Raw genomic sequence first — 22,422 nt, 5'->3', positions numbered from 1 at the left:
AGGAATCTACTCCTGAAATCATTGTTGCACTATATGCTAACTAAGTTGGGTGTAAATTAAAAAAAAAAAATAAAAACATTAAAAAAAGAAAACACCCTGGGTCTGAGCACCAGCAAGATGTTCATTTGAGTGTCTTCTTTGACCACATAAGTATTGTTTTCCTGTATATACAGGTGACTCTGGGTCAAAGTTGTAGACATCAGTGTTCTACAATTCAGACATCAGAAGCCACATATGAGGGCAGCGGGACCTGCCCTGTAGAGCTCTTGTGAACACAAGATTGCTTTGTTGCCTTGGGCGCTGCCCAGGCCCTCAGCACACCTCTGCATCAGATATAGGTGAGCAGGCGGTGTCCTCATGGGAAAGAGACACATCTGAACACACTTGTTTTTGCATGTGAAGCAAAAATCACATGCAAGAAATCACATTCTTGTATGGCTTCCTAGTCCTCAGGACCTAATGGCAGAGTAAAAAGGTATTAGTTAGTTTTCTGCCAAACATATTATGCTTCCCAACTGTAAGGCAATTTGTTATCATGATCAAAATGTTACCAAGACAATTAAGGAAAAACAATGTCAGAGACTGAGAAACCATGCAATGGGCATGTATGACTTTGAGAAATCCATGAGCTTTGGACCATCTAAGGAACAGAACACCTTCCATTTTTTTTGTGAAGGAACCATGAAGCATTTGATGGGAAAAAGATGCCTGTTCCAGGGAATTGAGAAGAATGTGAGAAAGAAGAAAGAGAAAAAAATGTGGGCATTCATAGGAGTCATGATGGACAGAAGGCTGGTGCTTCTGGTCCTGAAATAATGGTGCTCCCTCAGCATTCAGAGAGTGGGGCTTGATTCGAGTTCTGAGAGGAATATGAGACTATGCTCCAGGTCACCTCCTGGGAGCAGTGGAAGGACCTCTGATGAGCTACAAAGGGTCATGTCTGGGACACATGCCAACGTTGGAGCTTAGGCATCCAGGATCCTCTGGAGAGACTGTCAAGGGCAAACTTGCCTACTGCTGGTTCTTTTTTTTTTAATGTTTATTTTTTGAGAGAGAGAGAGACAGGGTGCAAGTGGGGGAGGAGTAGAGAGAGAGAGGAAGACACAGAATCTGAAGCAGGCTCCAGGCTCTGAGATGTCAGAACAGAACCAGATGTGGGACTCGAACCCACGAGTCATGAAATCATGACCTGAGCTGAAGTCAGACACTTAACTGACTGAGCCACCCAGGCACCCCCAGAGCTGGAGTCTTTATAAACCAAATCTCCAGAAGCAAGAGTTGAGTATTTTCTTAGTGTGGCACACACAGGTAGCATGACATTGTGCTGTCCATGAAAAGAGCCCATAGGCACAGAGATGCAGATCTGGTGGGTAGAAATTGTCCTAAACACACAAATTTCTGAGATATATGGTTGGTGTATTCAATACATCTTGGACAATCTATGGTTTTCATCATTCTTTCCAACATTTTCTTAATTTGATTAATAAGCTGATACATTTTCTGGATGAAACAAAGAGAAGATGGAGGAGGATGAATGGGAAGGGGAGGAGGAGGAGTAAGGAGGCAAGGAGAGAGGAAGAAATGAAGGAAGGAGACAGAAAAGAAAAGAAAAAAGGAAAGGAAAAGGAAAAAGAAAAGGAAAGAAACTTCAGAACAGAGGAGAGGAGAGGAGAGGAGAGGAGGGGGAAAGGAAGGGAAGGGAAGGGAAGGGAAGGGAAGGGAAGGGAAGGGAAGGGAAGGAAGGAAAGAGAGCAAATGTACATAAAAGTGTAATCAGCTACGTGAAGACACTGACAAGGCTAGCTAACAAGGTAAGGACTAAGTCACCAGTTCACCCTGGTTTGCCCATACTGCCCCACTTATAACACCTGAAAGACCCACATCCTGTGAAAGCATTCAATCTAGGTAAATTAGGAGTACTGGTCAAAAAGGACTCACACTTACTGATGCTTGCTTAGTCCCAGTGTAGTGCTGCTGCATCTACCCACCTGCTTTGGTTCTGTCTTGCCACATGGAAGAGATGATGCCAGACATCCTCTACCCAAGAGACTTTGGTTGAACTGGGATACAAGTTGAGTAGGGTGCTATGGGAGACAGATTTGCCTGTGGGAGTCTTGAATCAGGTTTTTGTGGGGAAACAGACCTGGGCTCATGCAGCTACTAAATTTGTCCCTGTGAACATACCAGCATCATGCCCATCACCTCAAGGATACTCCCAATCCACATACAACCTAAAGATAAAAGCTGGGGAGGGACCACTGCTCTAACCCTAACTAGCAGGAACTAGATCACATGATGCAATGGTCATTGAAATGAGAATGATGCTGCTGTTGTGACCACCTCCCTTTCACCTGAAAATGTTTCTGTGAGTTATTCTCAAATAGGAAACCATTAAACACTTATTTGTAACGATTCCTAACATTTAGGAAACAACTTCCTCATTTATGATTCCCCAGTGACTACGGAAAACGATGTAAACACCAACAAGGAAAGTTTTGCCCATTGGTCTAAACCTCGGGGGTCCAGCGCATAAAAGCCCCAGAACCGGAGAAGGCACCAGAATCTGACAACCTCACCTCCGGACAAGACCTGCCCACCCTCCACTCCTGACACCATGACCCACTCGTGCTGCTCCTCTTGCTGCCAGCCTACGTGCTGCAGGACCACCTGCTGCCGGACCACCTGCTGCCAGCCCACATGCTGTGGGTCCAGCGGCTGTGGGTCCAGCTGCTGCCAGCCTTGCTGCTGCCCAACTTGTTGTCACACCACCTGCTGCAGGACCACCTGCTGTAGGACCACCTGCTGCCAGCCCAGCTGCTGTGGGTCCAGCGGCTGTGGACACAACTGCGGTGGGTCTAGCAGCTGTGGCTCCAGCTGCTGCCAGCCTTGCTGCCGCCCAACTTGCTGTCAAACCACCTGCTGCAGGACCACCTGCTGCCAGCCCAGCTGTTGTGGGTCCAGCGGCTGTGGACAAAACTGCTGTGGGTCCCACTGCTGCCAGCCAGTTTGCTGTACCCCCGTGTACTGCACGAGAACCTGCTACCACCCCACCTGCTGCTGCCTGCCTGGGTGCCTAGCCCAGGGCTCTGGATCCTGCTGCCAGCCTTCCTGCTGCTGATTGCCTCGCCAAGAACCACCATCTGACTTGCCACTTGGGAATTGGTCACCGCCAAGCGTTGCGGAAAGCCGGCCCGCAATCCCCAACATCTCGGTTAGTCGCCTGCCTGTCTACCATCTTGTGAACCGGCCCGGATCAAGTTGTGGACCGCTTCTCCCTGATTCGCTTCTTCTTTCCTTCCTCTGGGTCATGTGCCAGCTTCACCCATCCTGACACAGAGTTAGGATCTCTGTTTGGTCTCCATAGTCAAGAACTTTATCCTGTCCCTCTAAATACGTTAGCAAAACAACTCCTCAGGAATGACCTATAACTCGTGGAAACTGCTGAAAGCCCACACGGGTATGTTTTCTTTCTCGGTGTACTCGAGAAGCTTGTATGCCTCTTGCTGCCTGTCATGTTCCCTTTCAATGTCTCCCTAGACGTGGGGAGTCTCACCTGTATCTCTTAATAAATTCTCTATCATTTGGAATCACCTATTGTCTTTGTTTTTTATTTTATTTTATTTTATTTTATTTTATTTTATTTTATTATTTTAATATAGTTTATTTTCCAATTGGCTAACATACAACACCCAGTGCTCATCCCAACAAGGGCCCTCCTCAATGCCCATCACCCATTTTCCCCTCTCCCTCACCCCTGCCATCCATCCTCAGTTTGTTCTCTGTATTTCAGAGTCTCTTGTGGTTTGCTTCCCTCTCTCTCTGTTTGTAACTATTGTTTTTGCCCTTGCCTTCCCCCACAGACTTCTGTTCAGTTTCTCAAGATCCACATATGAGTGATAATGTAGGAGATCTGTCCTTCTTTGACTGACTGATTTCACTCAGCGTAATGCATCCAGTTGCATTCATGTTGCTGCAAATGGCCAGATTTCATTCTTCTCATTGCCAAGTGGTATTCCATTGTATATATAAATCACATCTTCTTTATCCATTCATCAGTTGATTAACATGTAGGCTCTTTCCATATTTTGGCTATTGTTGAAAGCGTTGCTAGAAACATTGGGGTCATGTGCCCCCAGCATCAGCACTCCTGTATCCCACTGGTAAATTCCTAGAAGTGTTACTGCTAGGTCATAGGGTAGTTCTATGTTTAAGTTTTGGAGGAACCTCCACACTGTTTTCCAGAGTGGCTGCCCCACTTTGCATTTCCACCAACAGTGCAAGAGGGTTCCGTTTCTCCACATCCTTGCCAGCATGTGTAGTTTCCTGATTTGTTCACTTTAGCCACTCTGACCGGTGTGGGGTGGTATCTCAGTGTAGTTTGATGTGTATTTCCCTTATGAGGAGTGATGCTGAGCATCTTTTCATGTGTCTGTTGGCCATCTGAATGTCTTCTTTGGAAAAGTGTCTATTTGTGTCTTCTGTCCATTGTGTCAAGAGCATACTTAAACATCATAAAAGCCATATATGAAAAGCCCACAGCTAATATCATCCTCCATGGGGAAAAACTGAGAGTGTTCCCCGTGAGAGCAGGAACACGACAGGCATGTCCACTCTAACCACTGTTGTTTAACATAGTGTTGGAAGCCCTAGCATTAGCAATCGGACAGCAAAAATGAAATAAAAGGCATGAAAATTGGCAAAGAGGAAGTCAAACTTTCCCTTTTTGCAGACGACATGGTACTCTACATGGACAACCCAAAAGACTCCAAAAGAAGACCCCCTAGAACTGATACATGAATTCAGCAAAGTCGCAGGGTACAAAATCAATGTACAGAAATCCATTGAATTTTTAGACACCAATAGTGAAGCAACATAAAGAGAAATAAAGAAACTGATCCCACTTACAACTGCACCAAGAATGATAAAATCCCTAGGAATAAACCTAACCAAAGAGGTAAAAGATCTGTATGCTGAAAACTAGAGAAAGCTTATGAAGGAAATTGAAGAAGATGCAAAGAAATGGAAAAGCATTCCATGCTCATGGGTTGGAAGAATAAATATTGTTAAAATGTCAATACTACACAAAGCAATCTTCACATTCAATGCAATCCCAATCAAAATTGCACCAGCACTCTTTTCAAAGCTAGAAGAAACAGTCCTACAATTTGTATGGAACCACAAAAGACCCTGAAGAGCCAAAGTAATACTGAAAAGAAATACTGAAAACCAAAGCGGGAGGCATCACAATCCCAGACTTTAGCTTCTACTACAAAGCTGTAATCATCAAGACACTATGGTATTGGCACAAAAACAGACACAGAGACCAATGGAACAGAATAGAGAATCCAGAATTGGACCCACAAATGTATGGCCAACTAATCTTTGACAAAGCAGGGAAGAGTATTCAATGGGAAACAGACAGTCTCTTTGGCAAATGGTGCTGGGAGAACTGGAAAGCAACATGCAAAAGAATGAAACTAGACCACTTTCTTTTACCATACACAAAAACAAACTCAAAATGGATGAAAGACCTAAATATGAGACCGGAAAACATCAAAACCCTAGAGGAGAAAACAGGCAACAACAACCTCTTCAACCTCAGCCACAGCAATTTCTTATTCAAAGCATCTCCAAAGGCATGGGAATTCAAAGCGAAAATGAACTATTGGGACCTCATCAAGATAAAACCCATATGCACCGCAAAGGGAACAATCAACAAAACTGAAAGACGACCGATGGAATGGGAAAAGATATTTGCAAATGACATATTGGATAAAGGGCTAGTATCCAAAATCTATGAAGAACTTACCAAACTCAACATCCGAAAAACAGATAATCCAGTGTCTTTGTGTTTTTGTACCCTGTTTCCACTGCAAGGTTTTGTACGTACATTTTACATCACATGCAGTGTCCATGTGGAGCCATACACGGTCCTCCACAAGTCATTATGCGCATTTTCAGCTGAGGAGATTTCACGGTGGAATGTCCCACAGCTGGCATGGACACACTCGGATCCAAGACTGTGGTTCGGGCGCTTGCTGAAGCGCACTTACGTTCAGATCTCCAGACGTGGTAGCAGACACCCTTAGTCTCAGCACCAGCAACGTGTCCATCCGAGGCCTGCTTTGACCGCACAAGTGTTACTCTCCTGTCCAGGCGGGCCATCACTGGCACTACGTTGTAGACATCAGTGTCCTACAACTCAGCCACAGCAGCCATATGTGAGGACGGCGGGACCTGCCCCTTAGAGCCCTGGGGAACACGGGATGCTCCTGTTGCCTTGGGTGGCATCCGGCCCCTCAGCACTCTTCTGCCTCACATACAGGTGAGCCTGCGGTGTCCTCGTGAGCAACAGAGGCCGCTGAACACGCTTGTGTTTGGGTCGTGCATATCACATTCTTGTTTGGCCTCCTCGTCCCCAGGACCTAATGGTATAGTAAAATGGCATCATGTGATTTTCTGCCAAACCTATGTATCTCCCCTCCCGTAAGGCAGTTTGTCATGGTGATCAAAATGTTGCCCAGAGAGTTGATGAAGCATGGTGTCAGGGCCAGAGAGATCGTGCAATGGGCACGTAGGACTTTGAGTACTCCATGAGCTCTGAACCACCTAAGGAAACAGAATAAGCTCTGGTATATTGTGGAGGAAGTGTGAGCAACCGAGGGGGGAAAAAACGATGCCTGCTCCATGGGGGTGAGGAGAATGTGAGGAAGAGAAAAGAGACAACAACGTGTGCATTCCTAGGAGTCGAGGACGAAGGCTGGTGCTCCTGGTCCAGAGCCACTGGTGCCGCGTCAGCACTCAGGGCTGTGAGGCCGATTCAGGCTCTGAGAGGAATAGGAGACAGGGCCCCGGGTCCCTTCCTGGGAGCAGTGGAGGGACCTCTGATGAGCTTCGAAGGCCCCTATGCAGGACACATGCCACCATTGGAGACTAGGTACCCAGGATGCTCTGGAGAGACTGCCAAGGCCAAACGTGCCTACCGCTGCTGGTTCTCAAGAGCGCCGTGTTGGCAAACTGAGATGAAAACCTGACGCGACCCATGTTTCCGAATATTTGCTGGATGTTGACTAAATCCTTCATGAGCATTCCCTTCAATTCTTGGAGGGATTTGCAAAGTAGGTATTAAGGTTCCCATTGTAGAGGTGAGGAAATTGAGACTGAGTGGGGTAAAGGAATGTCAGAGTTTGGTTTTCCAGAAGCTCCTCTTAAGTAAAGAGTCCAGGAATGTGGATTCTTTGGGGAGGTCATATCACACTGGTCCGAGTGTAGCGAAGTGTCACAGGGAAGAAGCACTCTGAGACTAGCATCACAGTTTGCAACTAAAGCTATAACCTGAAAGATATCTCAGAAATCACACACACACACACACACACACACACACACACACACACACGTTGAGATTCTCCTATTTCAGCAATGAGGGAGCAGGAGTCTTTATAAACCAACTCTCCAGAAGCACAGGTGGAGTGTTTTTCTCCATGTGGCATGCTCAGGCAGCCTGACATTCTGCTGTGCATGAAAAGAGCACTTAGGCATAGAGGTGCAGATATGGTAGGTACATTATCCTAAACATACTAATATCCAAGACATAGCCCTGGTGTAGTCAAGACACCTTTGGCAATCTATCGTTTTCACCACTCAGTTCAACATTTTGTTAATTCTATTGGTGGGCAGATGCAATTTCTTGAAGATACAGAACAATAAGACAATAGAAGATGGAGGGGAGAAACAGGAGTAGTGAGGCATCAAGAGGAAACACAGGAAAAGGAAGGAGGGCAGAAAAGAAAAGAAAAGAAAAGAGAGGAAAAGGAAGAAAGACAAAAAAGAAAGAAGGAATGAAAGGTATAAAAGGAAAATTGGAGAAAGGAAATAACAGTTTGAAGGAAGGAAAGGAATGGAGGGAAAGAGAGTGATGAAGGGAGGGAGAGAGGGAGCCAGGGAGGAAGGAAGGAAAAGAAAGGGAAAGAAAGAAAGAAAGAAAGAAAGAAAGAAAGAAAGAAAGAAAGAAAGAAAGAAAGAAAAGAAATAAAAAAGCAAGAACAAAAGAACAAAAGAAAGGAAGAAGGAAGATATGAGAGGAATGAAGGAAGGAAGAAAGGAAGAAGGAAGATATGAGAGGAATGAAGGAAGGAAGAAGGAAGGAAGAAAGGAAGGAAGGAAGAAAGGAACAAACAAACAAGTGAAGGACAAAGGGAGGAAGAAAGAAAAAGAACTGACATAAATAAAGATGTAATCTGTTACATCAGTGAAGGCACTGTGCAGGCTAGTTAACAAGGTTAGGACTAGAGTCACCAAATCACCCTGGTATGCCCATACTTCCTTAGTTATACCACTGAAATTCCCTTATTCTGAGAAAACACTCAAGCCTAGGTAAATCAGGACTACTGGTCAATAGGAGGTACACTAACTGATGTTTGCTAAGTCCCAGTGTACTGCTGATGCCTCTTCCCACTTGCTTTGGTTATGCCTTGCCATATGGAGAAGATGAGGTCAGATATCTGCTACCCAAATGTCTTTGATTGAACTGGCATACAAGTGGGGTAGGGTGTTACAGGAGATAGATATGCCTGTGGGAGTCTTGAATCAGGCTTTTGGGGGGAAACAGGCCTGGGCTCACACATCTACTAAATTTGTCCCAGTGAGCATATCAGCATCATGCCCCTCACCTCAGGGATACTCCTAATCCACATATAACCTAGGATCAAAGCTGGGGAGGGACAGCTGCTCTGACCCTACCCAGACCAGCAGAAACTAGATCACATGATGTGATGATCATTGAAGCAAGAACAATGCTGCTGATGTGATCACTTTCCTTTCATCTGAAAATGTTTGTATGAGTTATTCTCAAGTAGGAAACACATTAAACACTTATTTTGTAATGATTCCTAACATTTAGGAAACAGCTTCCTCGTTTATGATTCCCCCAGTGACTGTGGACAAAATGTAAACACCAACTAGGAAAGTCCTGCCCATTGGTCTAAACTTCGGGGGTCCAGCGCATAAAAGCCCCAGATCCAGAGGAGGCACCAGAATCTGACAACCTCACCTCTGGACAGGACCTGCCCACCCTCCACCCCTGACACCATGACCCACTCGTGCTGCTCCTCTTGCTGCCAGCCTACGTGCTGCAGGACCACCTGCTGCCGGACCACCTGCTGCCAGCCCAGCTGCTGTGGGTCCAGCGGCTGCGGACACAACTGCGGTGGGTCTAGCAGCTGTGGGTCCAGCTGCTGCCAGCCTTGCTGCCGCCCAACTTGCTGTCACACCACCTGCTGCCGGACCACCTGCTGCCAGCCCAGCTGCTGTGGGTCCAGCTGCTGTGGGTCCAGCGGCTGTGGACAAAACTGCTGTGGGTCCCACTGCTGCCAGCCAGTTTGCTGTACCCCCGTGTACTGCACGAGAACCTGCTACCACCCCACCTGTTGCTGCCTGCCTGGGTGCCTAGCCCAAGGCTGTGGATCCTGCTGCCAGCCCTCCTGCTGCTGATTGCCTCACCAAGAGCCACCATCTGGTCACAACACTGATTTTTGTTTGGGAAACAAAGTCACTGTCAAACATTGCTGAAAACTAGCATGCAATCACAAACATTTCTGTTACTCATCTGCCTGTTTACAAGCTTGTGAATCAGCTTGATGAAAGTCAACCACTTCTCCCTGATTATCTTCTTCCTTCCTCTTTAAGGCTCACATGCCAGCTTTACACATCCTCATACAGCCATGATTTCTGCCTAACTCTATAGTCAAGATCTTTATCCTGTCCCTCCAAGTACTTTGGAGAAACAAATCCACATAACTGATGCTTAAGTTTTTGCAAAAATGGGAAGTGTGCACTAATATGTTTTCTTTCTTGGTGTACTGATGGTTCTTGTATGCTGCTTTCTTCCTGTCATGATCCCTTTGATTGTCTCCCTAGGTGCCTCACGTATATTTTTTAATAAATCCATTTGTCATCTCATAATGTCTTTTTTTTAATTTTTAAAATTTATTTTATTTTTTCAAGTCTTTTTTTTAAACGTTTATTTATTTTGATAGAGAGAGAGAGACCGAGGGAGGGGCAGAGAGAGAGGGAGAAAGAGAATCCGAAGTAGGGTCCATGCTGAGCATGAGATCATGACCTGAGCCTAAATCAAGAGTTGGATGTTCAACTTACTGAGCCACCAAGGCGCCACTTGTCTTTTTTTTTTTTTTTTTGCATAGTGTTCCCAACGTAAGGATTTATACATAGGTGGAATATCACATGCAATGTCTAATTAGAGCCTCATACAGTCCTCCACAAATCATGATCTCCATTTTCAGGTGATGAAATTTCACAGTGGAATGTCATAAGCGATATGGACAGACTAAGATCCCAGACTCTGTCTTTGGCCCTTGCTGAGGTGCACTTACATTCATATCTCCAGATGAGTTAGAAAAACCCTGGGACTAAGCACTAGCAAGATGTTCATCTGAGTGTCTTCTTTGACCACGAAAGTACTGTTTTCCTATATATGCAGGTGACATCTAGCACTAAGTTGTAGACATCAGTTCCCTACAAATCATCCAATAGCAGCCACGTGTCAGAGCAGCGGGACCTGCCCTTTAGAGCTCTTGTGAATACAGGATCCTTTTGTTTCCTTGGGTGCTGTCCAGCCCCTCTGCACTCCTCTGCATCAGATACTTGTGAGCATCCAGTGTCCTCACGAGAAAGAGACACAGCTGAGCACAATTGTGTTTGGGTCATGGAAATCACATTCTTGTATGACTTCCTGGTCCTCAGGACCTAATGGCAGAGTAAAAATGTATCAGGTAATTTTATGCCAAACATATTTTGCTCCCCAACGGTAAAGCAATTTGTCATTGTGATCAAAATGCTGCCAAACCATAAGAGACTCTTAAAAACTGAGAACAATCTGAGGGTTGATGGGGGGTGGGAGGGAGGGGAGGGTGGGTGATGAGTATTGAGGAGGGCACCTGTTGGGATGAGCACTGGGTGTTGTATGGAAACCAATTTGACAATAAATTTCATATTTAAAAAAATGCTACCAAAACAATTAAGGAAGGACGACATCAGGGATTGAGAGGTCATGCTTGGGGATGTAGACTTCGAGTAATCCATGAGCTCTGAACCACCTAAGGGAACAGAACAACCTCCGGTATTTTGTGAAGGCACTGTGAAGCACTTGAGGGGAGAAAAAGATGCCTGCTCCAGGGAAGTGAGAAGAATGTGAAGAAGGATAAAGAGAAAATGATGTGGACATTCATAGGGGTTGTGATAGAAGGCTGGCATTTCTGGTCCTGAACTAATGGTGCTGCCTCAGCACACAGGGATGTGAGGCTTGATTGAGGCTCTAAGAAGAATAGGTAACTTAATCCCTGAGTCACCTCCTGGGAGCAGTTGAGGGATCTCTGATGAGCTGTGAAGCCTCATATCCAGGGCACATGCCAATGTTTGAGTTCTAGGTATCCGGGATGCTCTGACAAGACTGACAAAGTGAAACGTATCTACCGATGGGTCTTAAGAGCTAGGTGTTTAGGTTATGGGATGAGGAAATGACACAACGTGTGTTGTCTACTACTTGTTAGGTATTAAACAAATGCTCTATGTACATTATCTTTAATTCTGATTAAACTTTCAAGGAAGTGTAAATATTCTAAATATTTTAGAAAAGAAGAAATTAAGACCAAGAGAGGTAAATTAAAGTCATAGTTTGTAACCTCAGAGAATATATTTTGAGAAAAAGAATAAAATACAGTTTGTTTAGGATGTGCACTGCACACTAACAGAGAATTGAAGAAATGGGGTGAGTAAGGGTGCACATGAATCTACTATCGCTGTTTGCAACTGATTATACCTGAGTGAAAATTATCAGAAATGATGTAAAATATACATTTTAGAGTTACCCTACCTGATGAAAATGGAGATGGAATCTTCATAGACAACTCTCCAGAATCATTGGTTGTGTTTTTCTCAACATGGTATGCACAGACAGCATGACTTTCTGCTGTTGCATGAAGAGAACCCCTTAGACACAGAGATGTATATGTGGCAACTGGAAGTTGGCTTGAGCACACTGAGATCAAAGATACATGATTAGTTGTGCCAGTCAGTTTCAGGTGCTATAATGAACTTCCATAGACTGGTTGGATCACACAGTAATATTTATATGCCACAATTCTGGAGGCTGATAAGTCAAAGATCAAAGTGCTGGCTGATTACATGTTTGGTTGGACCTTCTTCCTGGTTTGCTGATGGCTGCTTTATGTCTGTATTTTCAAATGGCAAGGAGAGAGTGAGAGGGCTTTGGTCTCTGTCTCTTATTAAAAGAGTATCAACACTATTATTGGGGCCTTATCCTCATAAGTTAGAAGGTGAACTATTGTAGAAAAAAATAGCTATTAATGGGTCTATCAATTGATTTAATTTAAGGTATTCCATAATTATATACCATGATCCTTTAGGTTTTTGCAGGGGCCAGACATGCAATCAAATACAGTTGTGCTGGGAGCTACCATCCCTGTATTCTTTAAGTCTTTGGGGAAGCACTAAACTCCATGGATTGCTATTGCTTCTGGTTAATACATTGATCAGGAAGTGAGGAGTTTTTAGGGGCTCTTATTTCACCTTTGTTTCTATTATGGTTTTCATTTCACATGTCTGGAGATGTACTTCTGCTGCAAAGAGTGCAGGTAGCTGAGTTTCCAACTGTTAGCAACTTCAGGATCTACATCAGCTTTACAGATAAGGCCCTGTTCTTTCTGTAAACTCCTGGATAATTGCACACCATGAAGGTACTAGGGCCTAGCATTTTCTTCCCAACGTGAGACTTGTTAATGGCTATCTTTGCTCTGGATATCTCCATTGGGTTGACCAATGTTTTGTTAGACCTGCATGGCAGTCTTATATCCTCCTTGCCTAATGCTGCCTCTTTCGTACTTTTTTTGAAAGATGTTACATCTACATGGCAGTCTGTAGGTTTTTGCTGTCTAATCCACCTTATTTCCCCCATTCTTTTTAAACCTTTCATAGGCATCACTCCCCAGTGAATTTCTTACATTCTTACCACTGTTTCAGTGTCTAATTCTCAGAGGACACAAATGATACACAATGGAAGGATTCTGTCACTCACTACCTACTCAAGTAGAAGGGAAATGAGTATAAAGTGGACCTTAATACTAATTAGACCCACATGAGATGGACATGAATCAGAACTCCATTTATTACCTGGCCTCCATATGCATGCATTTTAACACAAGGAGTCCTGGTATCAGTGTTTGCTCAAACTCTGAATCCAACACCTTTAGATATATCTGGGTTCTCACCTTTCCCAAGTGTACAGTTACTTTGGCATATGATTATAAATCCGTTGTGGAAGGACAGGGGGAAACAATGCTACACACACACACACACACACACACACTTCATTCTTGCAGTATCTTTCTCAAGAAGACTAACCCTCTCCTTCAATTGAAGGGCTCTAGTCTGAGAACTGACTTGGGTCTGGAAACTGAATGGGAGGTCATCATTTTCTATTGAAGTCACTAACAGCAGCCTCTGATTCACCTGTCCTTGGCCCTTTTCCAGTGTATATGCTGGTGTCAGGGTAATACTCTTGTTGGCTGCATAATTACCTCACCCTTAAGGAAGCCATAGTCTATTAGTCAGATCTCTGTGAGTCAAGGACCACTGATTGACATTTCTTCCTATGTTAGTAATTATATCTACTACAACTCTGCTCTCTGTCATTCCCCATTTCCCAGTTCCCCATCATCAGTTTATACCATCAATCCTGGGCACAGATGACTACCACCACTGACCTTTTCAATGATGCATATGTTTTACTGCTTCTGTGAAGGAATCTCTTTTGGGACCTCTCAGGGAACATGATTAGTTTGTGGGCTGATATGAAATAAATGCATTCTACCATTCATGTTTCTCTGAACCTTTTGACTCTATTCACAGTAGTCTACCAGGCAATTCTAGAATCCTCAGTTCATGTTCTGTAGGCCACTACAAAACACTGCATTTCTAGAAAACACCTTATCTAGTGAGGTTAACCTCGGCACTTGCTTACATATAATGCCATAAAAAGGCCAAGGGGAAAAATGTTATGGTCAATGACATATGAATGACTATTGTTTTCACATACTGTTATCCTTTCTCTATAATATATGGACTTTGGGAGGGAGAATGAGAACATGTAGGCTTATAATTTGTAAATTTGAAGTACAATTTATGTTGAGTCAGGGATATAGAGTTAAACAACACAGACAAAATGCCAGATTATCACAGGAAGAATGAAGGGAAAAGAAACTACTCTCTACTAAAAATAAGCACAATGGATTCAATGTGTTTTGTGGTAAAACTTGCAAATATAATAATTGTGGTCTTTTAAAGAAGGTTTCTGCCTTCAACTTGGCCCATCCATAATGGGAAAGAAATAAGAAAAATTTCCAGAAAAATCAAAAGATTGACATGCACATGAAACAGAAATGAGATAAATATTTTGACCAAGCAATTCTATCTGCAATCTGCTCCTAGGTGGATTCCAAAGATATGTTTGTATATGCTTACCAAACAACCTGCAAAGAAACATTCATAGAAGCACTATTTTTTAATAGTCCCGAACTTCAAAAAACTTACATGTTTATCAACAGGAAAGTCAAGAAATTAATTATGTCATATTCATTCAGTGAAAGAAACAGCAATGACAAAGAATAAACAACAAATAATTACATTGGTAGTCTCTCAATCATAATGTAAAGGGAGCCAATTCTATACTATTTCATACATATGAAGGTTTTAAAAAGCCCAAACTGACCTATACGGTTACAAGTCAACACAGTGATTAGTCACCTTTGGGGATAAGTGAAGAAGTATAAATTAGAGAGACTGAATTTAATTTCTATTTCTTACTCTGGTCATATTGATATGGGTGTGTTCATTTTGTGATAATCTATCAAGATGGATTAATAACTTGCACACTTTTTAAATGAATGGTATACCTAAAAATTTTTAAACATATTAGATCCAAAAGATAAAATAAGTATCACCTTAACTAATCCAATTCCCATATCAAATGAAAGCAAATAAAAAAGAAATGTAAACAACAAATATTAACTGAAAATGTGCTATCAGTGAGGTGAGGCCACACACTCTGCTGGTTAACAAGGTTAGAAGTAAAGTTGCCAACTCATCCTGGTTGGCTCACTGACCCAGTTATTTAACTGAAGTCTGCAAATCCTGGGAAACCATTTGTTCCAAGATAAATCAAAATTACTGGTCATGAGGAGATACATTAACTGATGCTTACTTGGTCCCAGTAAACTGCTGCTGCTTCTACCCACCTACTTTGGTTATACCTTGCCATATGAAAGAGATGATGCCAGACATCTCACCCAAGAGTCTTTGATTGAACTGGGATACACAGGTGGGGTAGAGTGTTACAAGAGACAGATATGCCTGTGGGAGTCTTGAATCAGGCTTCTGTGGGGAAACCAACCTGGGCTCAGGGATCTACTAAATCTGTCCCAGTGAGCATATCAGCATCATGCCCCTCACCTTGGGGATACTCCCAAACCAAATATAATATAAAGACCAAGGCTGGGGAGGGAACACTGCTCTGACCCTACCCAGACCAGCAGAACTTGATCACATGATGGATGCAATGATCATTGAAGCAAGAATGATGCTGCTGATGTGACAAATTTCCTTTAATCTGAAAATGTTTCTATTTGTTATTCTCAAATAGGAAACACATTAAACACTTATTTTGTAACAATTCCTAACATTTAGGAAACAGCTTCCTCGTTTATGATTGCCCCCAGTGACTATGGAAAACAACGTAAACACCAACAAGGAAAGTCCTTCCCATTGGTCTAACCTTCGGGGGTCCAGCCATAAAAGCCCCAGATCCGGAGGAGGCACCAAAATCTGACAACCTCACCTCTGGACAGGACCTGCCCACCCTCCACTCCTGACACCATGACCCACTCGTGCTGCTCCTCTTGCTGCCAGCCTACGTGCTGCAGGACCACCTGTTGCCGGACCACCTGCTGCCAGCCCAGCAGCTGTGGGTCCAGCGGCTGTGGGTCGAGCTGCTGCCAGCCTTGCTGCCGCCCAACTTGCTGTCAAACCACCTGCTGCCGGACCACCTGCTGCCAGCCCAGCTGCTGTGGGTCCAGCGGCTGTGGACACAACTGCGGTGGGTCTAGCGGCTGTGGGTCGAGCTGCTGCCAGCCTTGCTGCCGCCCAACTTGTTGTCACACCACCTGCTGCCGGACCACCTGCTGTCAGCCCAGCTGCTGTGGGTCCAGCGGCTGTGGACACAACTGCGGTGGGTCTAGCGGCTGTGGTTCCAGCTGCTGCCAGCCTTGCTGCCGCCCAACTTGCTGTCAAACCACCTGCTGCAGGACCAACTGCTGCCAGCCCAGCTGTTGTGGGTCCAGCGGCTGTGGACAAAACTGCTGTGGGTCCCACTGCTGCCAGCCAGTTTGCTGTACCCCTGTGTACTGCACGAGAACCTGCTACCACCCCACCTGCTGCTGCCTGCCTGGGTGCCTAGCCCAGGGCTCTGGATCCTGCTGCCAGCCTTCCTGCTGCTGATTGCCTCGCCAAGAACCACCATCTGATTTACCATTTGGGAAATAGTCACTGCTCAACGTTGCAGAAAGCCAGCATGCAATACCCAATATCTCTGTTATTTATCTCTCTTTTTTACAAGCTTGTGAATCAGCTTGATAAAGTGTGGACTCCCTCTCCCTGATTCTCTTCTTCCATCCTCTTATGGGTCACCTGCCAGCTTCATGCATTCTGATCCTGTCATGAGGCCTGTTTTGAGTGCATAGTCAAGATCTTCATCCTGTCCCTCGAAGTACCTTAGAGAAACAAATCCTCATAATTGACATACAGGTTTTTGCAACTATGAAAAGTCTACTCTAATATGTTTTCTTTCTCAGTGTACTCTTGGTTCTTGTATGCTGCTTTCTTCCTGTCATGGTCTCTTTCAATGTCTCCTTAGATGCAGGGAGTCTCACTTATATTTCTTAATAAATCCTATACCATACGGCATCCCATATTGTCTTTGTTTTATTGTGCAGTGTTCCCAATATAGGGATTCATACATAGACTGCATATCACATGCAGTGTCCGTTGGAGTCTGATACAGGCGCCCACACATTTTAATCTCCATTTTCAGATGAATGTATTTCACAGGGAATATCATATGTTGATATGGACAGACTTCTATCTCAGACTGCGTCTTATAACCTTGCTTAAGTGCACTTACATTCATAACTCCAGATGATTTAGAAAACACCTTGAGTGTTAAAACCAGCAAGATGTTCATTCGAGTGTCTTCTTTGACCATGGAAGTATTGTTCTCCTATATATGCAGGTGATGTCTGGAACTTAGTTGCAGACATCAATGTCCTACAGATCAGCCTTCAGCAGCCAATGTGAGGGCAGTGGGACCTGCCCTTTACAGCTCTTATGATCATAGGATCCTTTGTTGCCTTGGGTGCCGTCCAGCCCCTCAGCACTCCTCTGCATCACATACAGGTGAGGATGTGGCATCCTCATGAGAAAGAGACATAGCTGAACACACTTGTTTTTGGATTGTGGAAATCACATTCTTATATGACTCCTTGGGTCTTCAGGACCTAATTGCAGAGTACAAAGGTATGAGGTAATTTTCTGCCAAACATATTATGCTTCCCAACTATAAGGCAATTTGTCATCATGATCAAAATGTTACCCAGACAATTAAGGAAGGATGAATCAAGGACTGAGAGACCATGCAATGGGCATGTATGACTTTGAGTAATCCATGAGCTCTGAACCATCTAAAGGAACAGAACACCCTCCATTATTTTGTGAAGGAACTATGAAGCATTTGAGGAAAATAAAGATGCCTATTGCAGGGGGGAGAAGAATGTGAGGAAGGAGAAAGAGAAAAAAAGGTGGGTATTCATAGAAGTCATTTAGACAGAAGGCTGGTGCTTCTGTTCCTGAACTAATGGTGCTACCTCAGCACTCAGGAATGTGATTCTTGATTCAGGCTCTGAGAGGAATATGAGACTATGCCCTGGATCACCTCCTGGGAGCAGTGGAGGGACCTCTGATGAGCTGTAAAGCCTCATGTCCAGGACACATGTCAATGTTGGAGACTAGGTATCCAGGATGCTCTGAAGGGACTGCTAAGACCAAACTTGCCTACTACTGGTTCTTAAGAACTGGGTGTTTCCATGACCAGCTGAAGAACTGACATGACTCATGTTGCCTACTACTTGCTAGGTATTGACCAAATGCTTCATTTACATTAATTTTAATTCTTGAAGGAAATGTCACAGTAGGTTAAGTCTCCCATTGTATAGATCAGGAAATTGAGACTGAGCAGGGTAAAGTAATGTCAGAGTTTGGTTTCTCCCAGAAGCTACTCTGAAGAAAAGATCCAGTGAATGTAGTTTCTTTGGGGAGGTCAGATCACACAGGTAAGAGTGTGAGGCAGTGACATGGAGAGGAGGCCAGTGTCACAGTTTTCAAATGAAGCTTAATCCTGAGAAATATATCAGAAATAATGTCAAACACCCATGTAGGGATTCCCCTATTTCAGGAGCAAGAGACCTGAAGTCGCATAAGCCAAATCTCCAGAACAAGGGCTAAGTGTTTTCTCAGTGTGGCACCCACAGGCAGCATGACATTCTACTGTCATGAAAAGAGCCCTTAGACATAGAGATACAGATCTGGTGTGTAGAAATTGTCCCAAACACACTAATATACAAGTTATAATGATGGCATATTCAAGACATCATCTGTAGTCTACAGTTTTCTTCCCTCACACCCAATATTTACTCTGAAGGATGGTGGACAGATACAATTTTTATAAGGAGAAGACAGAGGAGGAAAAGAGAAGAGGTAAAAGAGGAGGAGGAGATAGGCAGGGAGAGAGGAAGGTAGAGTGAGAGAGAAAGAAGGAAGGAAAGAAGAAAGAAGGAAGAAGAAGGAAGGAAGGAAGGAAGGAAGGAAGGAAGGAAGGAAGGAAGGAAGGAAGGAAGGATGCTGTCATGTCACCTCATCCTGGTTTTCCCAAACTGCTCCAGTTATATCACTGAAAGTCCCATATCCTGGGAAAGGCTTCATTTCTGGGTAAATCAGGACTACTGGTCATCCAGGAAGTATGTTGATTGATGCTTTCTTAGTCTTAGTGTACTACTGTGGCTTCTATCTATCTGCTTGATTCTGCCTTGACATGTGGAAGAAATGACATAAGACATCCTCCACTCGTGTCTTTGATTGAAGTTGGATACCAAGATGGACTAGGGGGCTACAAGAGACAGATGCCTGTGAAAATATTGAATCAAGCTTTTGTGAGGAAACAGACTTGGTCTCAGGCATGATTTTAATTCATGAGTGTGAGCGCATCAACATCACACTCCTCACCTCAGAAATATTCCCAATCTACATGCAATGTAAGGACCAGCACTGGGGAAAGACCACTGAACTGACCCACTAACCACATCCCAGGCTAGTGGGAACTATATCATATAATGAAATTATTGTAGCAAGAGTGTTGCTGCTGATGTGACCATCTTGCTTTCATCTGAAAATGTTTCCATGAGTTATTCTCAAATAGGAAACACATTAAACATGTATTCTCTGAAGATCATAATAACATTTAGGGAATAGCTTCCTCTTTTATTATCCCCCCAGTGACTATTGAAAACAGCATGAACAACAGCAAGGTAAATCCTACTTATTGTTCTAACTCTGGGGGATCCAATGCATAAAAGCCGCAGATCAGGAGGAGGCACCAGAATCAGAGAAACTCACATCTGGACAGGACCTGCCCACCCTCCACCCCTGACACCATGAACCACTCGTGCTGCTCCTCTTGCTGCCAGCCTACGTGCTGCAGGACCACCTGCTGCCAGCCCACATGCTGGGGGTCGAGCTGCTGCCAGCCTTGCTGCTGCCCAACTTGCTGTCAGACCACTTGCCATAGGACCACCTGCTGGCATCCTTGTTGTGTGTCTAACTGCTGCCAGCCTTCCTGCCACTGACTGCCTCCTCACAAACCACTCTCCTCTGCACAGAACCTTTGTTAACCAACTTTGCTCTGGAGAACAAATTCACTTCCTAGACTTTGCTGAGAACCAGCACACTATCACCTTAATTCCTGTTACTCATATGTCTGTTTTAGAACTTGTGAATCAGCGTGATAGAGTGCAGAGTACTTTCTCCAGTTCTCTTCCTCCTGTGTAGATGAATCATGTGCCACTTTGGTGAATCCTCAATATGAAGCATTGGTCTCTGCTTTGACACTGAATCACGATCTTCATCTTCCCCCTCCATGTAACTCAAACAAATCTCATGAGTTTTTCTTAGGTTTCTGCAACTATCTTCATAATAATCATCTTATCATGTTTCATTTTAATGTATTTATGATTTATATAATCCACTTTATTCTTTCCATGATCACTTGGAATTTTCTTCATAGACACAGGAACTCTTTCCTATATTTCTTAAATAATCTGTGCCATTTTCATCCCAAGTTGTGTTTCGTTCTACTGTGCAGCATTCCTGACATAGAGACCTATATACATATTGCATATCTCATGCATTGTTTATTCTGGGCCCTATGACAGCATCCCTCAAGTAAGATTTTCCATTTTTCAGAAGAGAAAATTTCACTGTGTGATGGTATGTAGGTAAAAATGAACAGATTCAAGTTAAAGACTGGCTTTTCTGCTCCTATTCAAGGGCACATACATTTACCTATCAGGACAAGTTGAGGTGAAACTGGGACTGAATACCAGCAAGGTATGCATTTCAACTGATTCCTAACAATGGAAGGAATATTCCCTTATGTATGCAGATAATATTTGTGTTTACCAAGTTCTTCCCAAATCAGTGCCCCATACCTCAGTGTGCATCAATGAGCAGATGTTTCAGTCGACAAGCAGTGGTTGCCTTTAAGAGCTCTCATGCATTCAGGGAAATCTTCTGTCTCAGGCTTGACCAGCCCCTTGGGTAATTCTTCTGCATCAAATAATTTTGAGCATCCATTGTGTCCTCATGAGAGAGAGACTCATTTATTGGATTTGTCCTTTGGTATCATGTAAATCAAATTCTTGTAAGGCTTCCTTCTCCTGAGTACATTTTTAGAGCAAAAAAGAATTAAGTAATTCCCTGCAAAACACAGATCCTGTAGCATCCTTTAAACTTTAAACCAACTTGCTTCAATGTGGTATGGTTCATTTTCAGGAGGGATGTTATCCAATTAAGGGCTTGACATCAGTCTCTGCTGCTGAAAAACAGCACATTCAGCAGAGACAGTCATGGCAACAGAGAGCACATGCTGTTGGTTCCATGCAAAGCCTCTATTCATGCCAATGTGGCTACTCAGTTCATGGTTTCCTGTGTAAGTACTGGAGCATCTGAGGAGAGAAATGGGGCACATTACCCCAGACTCATCCAAAGCCTCTCAAGAGACGGATACTCTCTGGTGGGCAGTGATTTGGGGACATAGAGAGGGAACACTTTATGTCCACACACCCAACTCTGTCCAGTGATTCTCTAATCTTTCAACCTTGCTGCTTTCAGATCTCAGACCAAGCAATCAAGCTTTTTACCACTTGCCAACAGGCCATGAACACCATTCCCTCAGTCCATTTTCCTTCAAACAAAATGCATAGCCATGTGTGCTGCTCACAGTTCTTTTCACTGGGAGTATATCCACTCTCCACTGCCTTTTCAGGCCAGAAATTGTTGATCTGTTGTAGTAAAAATTCTGTATGTGGCATAATAGCTGCTACCAAGTCTATCAGTTGATAAAATTCAAGGTATTCCATGATCATATGTCATATTACTTTAGGTTTCCACAGGAATCAAATGTGCTTGTAAACAAATCATGTACCCTTTAGTCATGTATCACTGAAGTCAGCACCAAACTCTGGATGTGATATTGTTTCTTGATAGTGCCTTGATCTGGAGGTTTAATTTATAAATTTGAGGTATAGTTTATGCTAAGTCATGGCCACAAGGATAAATAAAGGAGGCAGAACCAAGGTTATTGAGGGAAAGAAAGATACATTCTATGTTATTAAGGATTTTGAATAAGATTTATTTTTGCTGTATTCCTTGAAAACATAAGAATTGTGATCTCTTATAGAGATATCTGCCTAAAGACTGGCTGACATAATAAAGGAAAGGAAAAAGAGGCGTCTGGGTGGCTCAGTTGATTAAGCGTCCAACTTCCGCTCAGGTCATGATCTTATGGCTTGTGGGTTCAAGCCCCGCATTGGGCTCTGTGCTGACAGCTCAGAGCCTGGAACTGCTTCAGATTCTGTGTCTCCCTCTCTCTGCCCCTCCACTGCTCAACTCTGTTTCTCTCTCTCTCTCAAAAACAAATAAACATTAAAAAATGTTTAAAAAATAAAGGAG

The 22,422-nt window shown here is 43.7% G+C and overlaps 2 protein-coding genes across 2 annotated transcripts; both read left to right on the top strand.

Moving 5' to 3' along the window:
* Positions 1-2,568: 2,568 nt before the first annotated feature.
* On the top strand, positions 2,569-3,587 carry LOC123381918 (keratin-associated protein 9-2-like). Its single transcript, XM_045044545.1, has 2 exons — positions 2,569-2,823; positions 2,926-3,587. Exons 1-2 carry the CDS (start codon positions 2,615-2,617, stop codon positions 3,116-3,118), a joined length of 402 nt encoding a protein of 133 aa, XP_044900480.1. The 5' UTR covers positions 2,569-2,614; the 3' UTR covers positions 3,119-3,587.
* A 12,306-nt stretch (positions 3,588-15,893) lies between these two features.
* Positions 15,894-16,744, top strand: LOC123382018 (keratin-associated protein 9-8-like). The gene has a single exon (XM_045044965.1). It carries the CDS (start codon positions 15,964-15,966, stop codon positions 16,582-16,584), a length of 621 nt encoding a protein of 206 aa, XP_044900900.1. The 5' UTR covers positions 15,894-15,963; the 3' UTR covers positions 16,585-16,744.
* Positions 16,745-22,422: the final 5,678 nt, after the last annotated feature.

This window comes from Felis catus, chromosome E1 (assembly GCF_018350175.1).
Source record: "Felis catus isolate Fca126 chromosome E1, F.catus_Fca126_mat1.0, whole genome shotgun sequence".
NCBI classification, from domain to species: domain Eukaryota; kingdom Metazoa; phylum Chordata; class Mammalia; order Carnivora; family Felidae; genus Felis; species Felis catus.
This window is presented reverse-complemented; position numbering and strand designations above follow the sequence as displayed.